The sequence below is a fragment of the Galendromus occidentalis genome, unplaced genomic scaffold (genome assembly GCF_000255335.2).
Source record: "Galendromus occidentalis unplaced genomic scaffold, Mocc_1.1 scf7180000077480, whole genome shotgun sequence".
NCBI classification, from domain to species: Eukaryota; Metazoa; Arthropoda; class Arachnida; order Mesostigmata; family Phytoseiidae; genus Galendromus; species Galendromus occidentalis.
The window spans coordinates 700,452-707,492 of NW_003805468.1; the positions used below are offsets into that span (position 1 = coordinate 700,452).

The window sequence follows — 7,041 nt, forward strand, 5'->3', positions numbered from 1 at the left end:
TGAGCTCGGATACATCAGGCACCATCTACATATCCTGAAACGTCCGTGATGGCTCCGATGTTCGCCGACATCGTGTATCACTATCACGGCGGAGAGTGCACTGCCATGCTCCAGACCTCCTCTCTCCCTCCCGCGGCTTGTCAACGTTCTCGTACAAATACACCGAATCAAATATCCTTCTCGAGCGCCGGAATCTGCACGCGAGGGTCAGACGGATTGTGGTTGATCAGAATGAAGACCCTTTTGAAATGTGCCATGCTTTCCGGTAGGTTGAAAACTGAGAAATTCTCGACCGACCGATGCACCCTCGCTCATCGAAGAGTCCTGTACTCAGCGTGTCGATACGTGGCTTCCTTCGCAAGCCTTCTACGGTGTGGCCCCCAACGAAGGCATTCCGCTCGTCTGAGCTCTATCCCGGCCGCGGCATGAGTTTAAGGGCTCTCCGCGCTGAGAAAAATTTGACGAATTCGTATATGAGCGCCCGGTGAGCGCCGTCACCGCTTCGCGTACTTTTCCTCACGATGAGGCATTAGAAACAAGCTTTTCATTTCTAGCAATCCTCACCTGTTGCGCGGCTGAGGAGAAAAAACTTCAGATAGGCGTGAAGAAGAGACCCGAAACTTGCGATACCAAGACCAAAGCTGGAGACGTGCTTCACATGCACTACACGGGTGAGAAATCTACTCGCGCCAAATCCATCCTCACACCCCTGTGGTGCCTCTGGACGTATAATGAATCGAGTCGTATCCGCTCCCGTGATCTGTGGTCCCACGAATATTTCCCTTGCAGGCACTCTTGAAGACGGGAAGAAATTCGACAGCTCCTACGATAGAGGCCAACCCCTCAGCTTCACTCTGGGCAGTGGTCAAGTCATCCGAGGATGGGACCAAGGACTCCTAGGGTGAATACATGCGTGCACTTGAGGCGAAGAATGCTGATCGCTAGTCGCCCATACTGAACGACATCTCGATACAAATGCTGCTTACAGGATGTGCGTCGGCGAAAAGCGGAAGCTCGTCATCCCACCTGATATGGCTTACGGCTCTGCAGGAGTTCCACCTACCATTCCGCGTAAGACTTGCGGCATTCCTATTTCCAGGAACACATCCTTCTCTCGAACAATTCCTAAGAATCAATCATTACCGGTTTCATCATTAATGACGAAAAATATCGCTCGATTTCCAGCCGAAGCCACGCTCGTGTTCGAAGTCGAACTGATAAAAATTGGACGGAACGACGAACTTTAGGCTGATTTTGAAGTAAGGAGACGGGGTCAGGAAGTGTACTGCAAGTCAAATCGAAGACTTCCCCGGAAGCTGGATCATCGGAATTGATGCTGAGTCGGGAAATAAGTCTTTGCAGAACGCAGTCGCATTTGCTCTCGCCATGAACGCCTCGCCGCACTATTTCCCTTTTCTTGAAATAAAGGATCACTTGGATATACCTTGGGTGCTCTCCGACACGGATGCCACATGGAAAGGGGAGAGACCTTCTGCGGGAACTGTAGCAGCGGCCAACTGTTTGGGGGGGAATGCCCTTCCCTTGGTTAAAGTTAGCAAACAAATTCAAGTGGGAAGGGAATAACTCGAGATTCGAGTGAATCATACATGGACTACACTGATTGGGAGTTGAATCCCGTGATCAAAGGGACATCCCGACAGCGGTGTCACTCTCAAGGGCAATACCGAATGGAGAACGAACAAGGTGTCGCAGACACCTTGTCCCTTATGGAAAGCGTGATTTTCACCGGTTACCTTCTCAATTACTGCGAGAAGGGGCGCCTGTGAGTTTCGGGATGATTCTCGCATCGATCGCATCCAGTTCCACTTCGAGGGTCGCGGGAGAATCCATTTTTATTGCGCGCGAGAACACCACGGATGTACAATCTCGGACCGCATCCATTCTTATGCGGCCGAACGACACGCTCATCGCGAGAGCATCATTCTATTGTGAAGCTCGCTTGACTGGTAATGGATCATGATTCTGACGGCTTCAGTGAAAAATCCGAGAGCGGTTCTATTCCAGACCTGGGAGATGTCCTGTCCTGGGGAAATCAGAACAGTTAGGTGTGTTGATCAAGCCGAATGGAGAGCCACACAAGTATCTCTCTGACTTTTGCGAGGAGGTGTCAGATGGCCTCTCGGCCGGGGCCATATGGCTCCGAATTTCGTGGGAGAACCCACACGCCGATGAAAACAATCCTGAACCACCGCCGCGGGCGTTGCCCGATCACTATCATGGAATCAGCTGAAAGCCCCGGGGATCCTCGATCCCTGTTATTCAGATCGCCTGACTCGAACAGTATCCCGCTCACGCCCTCGCAAGCAGCCGTTGGCGGGATCGTCCCTGTCAGACGTTTGCACCCAGCGCGGCGTGTGGCTGCCTCGTTCGAGTCAACGCCCGTGCGAATTTTGACCGGTCTTCACAGAGCTATTAGCGTCTGCGGTCTCAAAAAAAACACCCGAACAATCCGCGGCGAGCGCCCGTCATAATGAGCGCCCGCCGTGAGGACTCTGTCGGTGTCTTGGTCCTTTCGAGACGATTGCTCGAAGCTTGCTTGGGGACCGGAGACCGTGGTCCCCCAGACACTCCAGACCTCGGATATCTCGGACTCCATACTGCGTGGAGTCTCCGTATAAAAAGCAGGACTCTCGAATCCTGATGAACCCCTAACGGATATCCAATAGGTAGACTTGTGGATCTCTTTGTTTATGGCATCTGAGGAACAAGTTGATCCCAAATCTGCTCGGTGGCGTTTGAGACGACTTGAATGATCGCAAGAGTTGTATCGCATACATAAGAATGATAGCCAAGACAATTCCATGCTCAAAGATCGAAAGATTCCGAGCGTTGAATGATGTTCACACACATAGCTAAAAATTTCGTGAATTCGTCGCGGCATCTCACGGCCTATTGATTGTTCGAGAATCCACAGTATTCCGTTGTCTTCGCGGCCGATATCGACATTCCCCGGTGAGCCGCGGCGTCGCGCGGCACGCATCAGTGGTTTGCAGTGCCGATTCCGCTAAAAACCGTGAATCACCCCGAAGAATCAGCGTTCCGCGATGAATCCTCATCAGGATGCACAGGTGCTCTTCCAAAACCTAGGTCTTCCAAAGCGGAAAAACTACAGAATATCCATCGAGCGAAAATTACTCCGGGTCTCCGCCTCCGGGATACTCCCGGAAGTCCGCGATACTCACGTTCACCGAGACTAAACGAAAGGCCCGCTCAGAAATCGATTAGACTTTCCGCGGTTTCGATATCGAGAAAGCGGCAAGCTGATATCCGATTATTCGCTCAATCGGCGACGTTCGCGCAGGTTTTCCGGCCGTTCGGATTGAACATGAGATTCTCCGGCGCCTCCCGGAGTTCCGTCTCAAATGACCGCGGAGTATCGCCGTGAATCAGCTTGGGTGGACCGCTCACCGGCAAATCTCCGACTTTGAACTCGTGCCATAAAGATCCTGGGACAGCTTCTGACACACTGAAGAAATTTCCTCGCATGTTCCTCGCGTATTCAGCCCCAGAAGGGAAGCTATGACTACATGTGTAGATTTATCTTCATATATTGTACATAAGTGAAGTAGCGTAGCAGACTGGAGCTCGGGGTGCTGATTCATTTCCCGGCTTCCGGAACAGGGCTCACGAAACTGCCGATCTTTGTCTCCGTGAGGCTTTCTCTCCCGAACGCCCAACTCGAAAATGTTGCCTCTCGTGAGTGACCCCCTCCTTACGCTACTGCTTTCTAGCCATCATCTCTCATACGACGGTATGTAAGACTCCAGGGTTATGTGGCCGAAGCCCTCGCGGAGATCCGTTCCTCTGTCGGATTTGATCTTAAAATCGCGGCCTGCCACTATGTTTCGAGATTGCGTTAGACAAGTCAAAGCAGAGAGCCGCTTGAAGCAAGGCTCCAATTTTTCGAGTCGTCTTGCGCTATTCATGAGCGTTCGACATGCCGCACCGAGAGATGAACGTACGGAGGCGCCTGAGTTCCGTCGAGCGGAGCCGTATCCATGGGACTGGGGAACTTCTGGGGGTGGAGTACAAGCGATGCGCCCGAGCTGTGCGAGTGGGTGGCGGGACGAGATGACTCCGCACTCAGAAGCAATCGGGGGGAGGCGAGACTCAAGAGAAGAAATGAGCGACTTCATCGTGAGGTCAGGTCGCAAAGCTATGGGACACTTTTAATTCAATCTCATCCACCGCAATGGCCCCCTCACACAGCTTCTTGGCATGCACCTCCTTGAATGGGAAGGCCACGCTTTTCAGGTGACCCGTCGAGGCATTCTAGATATATGATATTCTATTCTAGATTCTAGATATAGAGGATGGCGTTCGGAGTCGGGGAAACCGGTTGTCGGTGGATGTTTTGGACTAATACCTCAGGCAGCACCTCCGTGCTGGTGGACCCCAAGTCAGACTCTACTTCAACACGAAAATCCCTCGAACGCAGCGGATAACCGAATTCAGCCGTGCACCGAAGAAAGAACGGTTTCGCCGCCGGTTCCGTCGCCAAGGATCGAACCATTGTCGTTAAGCGGAGACCCAGCATCGGGGGTTCATCGCCCACCTCAGGCTCCCGAGAGCGTAGAAGAGAAGGTTCGAGAAAGGCGAGGAGAGAAGGTGTTTTCGAGGAGCGTACCGCCACCGAAAACGAAACTTTCTATGGAACCCCGTATTCCGCTCTCGTCCTTTCATCCTGAGCATTATTTAAGCTTCTTCAGAGTATCGATAAAGCGCATCATACATCGGGCGAAAACCTTAGCCGTGTTCGACTCCGTTCTACGAGATCAGAAATTCTGATCCATTGAGTTGCTCATCTCTCGCGAATCCTCAACCCTTCAGGAGGAAACTACCTGAAGAGATGGCACAGCTTCTGGACTTCAACATCTTCAGCCAAGAGGATTACAAATATCCTCTGGGGACCCTCACACGGAAGCTCGCCGTGGACGTCGACCGTCTCCGATTGACGTACGGGTACGGAAGTCAGGCCCTAGACGTGCTCAGAGGCATCGACCTCACGGTGCCTGAAGGCCAAATGTAAGTCATCCGCTTTGTATCTTCTCCTCGCACTATCTTGATAGCCAAATCAATAACGAGTTCGATTGAGTTCATTAGCAATGTGCCAAAGGTCCGAGCGAGATGCCCTCGAATCCAGAGCGAGGACCCGTCGTCTTTGTATAAGACTAGAGAGTCCGATCCGAGAGTCTCCTACAGCAATGATAACCGTTCCCTTAACTTTACTCATTACTATTAGCCGAATAGACAAGGCAAGGAGAGAACGCTGAAGTTTTGTGTGTTTATTCTCCCAGATATGGACTTCTCGGTCCCAGCGGTTGTGGGAAAACCACTCTGCTCAAATGCATCGTGGGCCGTTTGAAACCTCAAGGAGGAATGGTCCGAGTCTTCGATCAGATTCCTGGTTCGCCGGGATCGTGTATTCCAGGACCGGGAGTCGGCTACATGCCACAGGAACCCGCGCTGTATCAGGAGAAGACCATATACGGCAACCTACATCACTTCGGGCAACTCTATGGAATGCCTGAAGAACTTATCCAAGGTGAGCGTTTAGAGAAACCGCGAGAGGTGGAGCAGATCTCAGGTCGCGGAGGACACAGAGATCCGTCACGCGGTGAGGAATCAAATCGAATCGCAGCACTTCCCGGAGTGACTGGAGGGACCCGGCTCCGACATCGAACGTCAGGGAGGCCCTGGATCTATTGCGTGCGGTGTGAATCCAAAAGTCGTTCATCATGTATCGGGTCGCCCGGTCAGAATGAATTGACGGTCTCCCATTTGGAAGCGATCTTGTAACGAAACCGAATCTTTCCGTGAATCAATCCCGAGAATAGGTTTTAACCTGAGTACGAGGGCCAGCGATCAAGTGTCCGATGGAGCGGTCACCCGAACACCAATAAATAATTATTTTCTTTCTTTCTGCAGAGCGCATCCGCTTCCTCTTGGATTTTCTCGACCTCCCGAGGCCTTACAAAAAGGTGGGAAAGCTCTCTGGCGGTCAACAGAGACGAGTGTCTCTCGCCGTTGCTTTGATTCATGAACCTCCTCTCCTGATTCTCGATGAACCCACGGTCGGGGTCGACCCGCTCCTACGACTGGCGTAAGTTTCCACGAGCAAGTCGAAATGCAAAATGAAATGTTTTTAATGGGCTGGGGTGGATTTATCCCCTCGAGTTTTCGCGAACGCATATTATCTATTCGCAGGATCTGGAACTATCTCGTGACCTTGACACGCGAGAAAGGTATGACGGTCATCGTGACCACTCACTACGTCGAGGAAGCTCGACAGGCACACATGGTGGGTCTCATGAGGTCGGGTCGAATGCTGGCCCAGGACTCACCCGACCGACTCATGGAGGATTTCTGTTGTGGAAGTCTCGAAGACGTCTTCCTGCAGCTCTGCATTGCAGCTGATGAGGAGAGACTTTCGCTCGCTCAGCAGAAGAATCTCGAGGTGGTCGGTCTCAAAATCGAGGATAAGGACCTCAGCGCCAAAGAGCTCGAGGGAGAGGTAGGAGTTTAGCCGGACCGATATTCAGTCTAGATAATCACACACATTATATCGGGTGCGTTCTCTTATTGCCATCAGATTCAACTGTATCCCCAAGATATCCCTGTACTCCTCTCTCTGTCCGTCCCGAATATTCATGGTCTGGAACCGTTTTCCCGGGACCTCCTCTCTCTCAAGGATGTTTTCGGGCTCTAGCGGCAAAATTCGAACGTTGCCCAGGACGGTCTCGTCGTCGACTCCGTTTTCCTTCAGAAAATCGCGCCAATCATCCGCAGTCGGGGTTCTGACGCGCGGAATATTTTCTTCCAGACGCCTTCGCTATGCGTGCTTCCGGCACACGTCGCGCGACATATTCCGTCGGGAGGAGCACAAATCGATCCTGACTCGAGGCGTCGCGACACGTTCTGGGAGACTTCAACCCGACAGCGCATACCCGCTTTAGTGAAGAAAAATTTAACTCGGCTGAAGAGCAACTACCCTTTCCTCTTGTTCACTTTCCTTGTGCC

General features: G+C 52.1%; 2 protein-coding genes across 2 annotated transcripts in view; both read left to right on the forward strand.

The window, feature by feature from the left end:
• The first annotated feature begins 145 nt into the window (after positions 1-145).
• On the forward strand, positions 146-1,439 carry LOC100898430 (peptidyl-prolyl cis-trans isomerase FKBP2). Its single transcript, XM_003745238.1, has 5 exons — positions 146-265; positions 555-671; positions 790-901; positions 989-1,071; positions 1,186-1,439. The coding sequence occupies exons 1-5, from the start codon at positions 232-234 to the stop codon at positions 1,245-1,247; spliced, it is 408 nt and encodes a 135-aa protein (XP_003745286.1). The 5' UTR covers positions 146-231; the 3' UTR covers positions 1,248-1,439.
• Positions 1,440-4,948: 3,509 nt separating this feature from the next.
• The window catches only part of LOC100905874 (ABC transporter G family member 20), a 3,152-nt gene continuing 1,059 nt past the window's right edge, over positions 4,949-7,041 (forward strand). Inside the window, exons 1-5 of the mRNA XM_029112020.1 lie at positions 4,949-5,046; positions 5,319-5,566; positions 5,950-6,124; positions 6,229-6,535; positions 6,845-7,036. Of these exons, the coding sequence (XP_028967853.1) occupies positions 5,401-5,566; positions 5,950-6,124; positions 6,229-6,535; positions 6,845-7,036 (840 nt within the window). The 5' untranslated portion in view covers positions 4,949-5,046; positions 5,319-5,400. The remainder of the gene's footprint in view (positions 5,047-5,318; positions 5,567-5,949; positions 6,125-6,228; positions 6,536-6,844; positions 7,037-7,041) is intronic.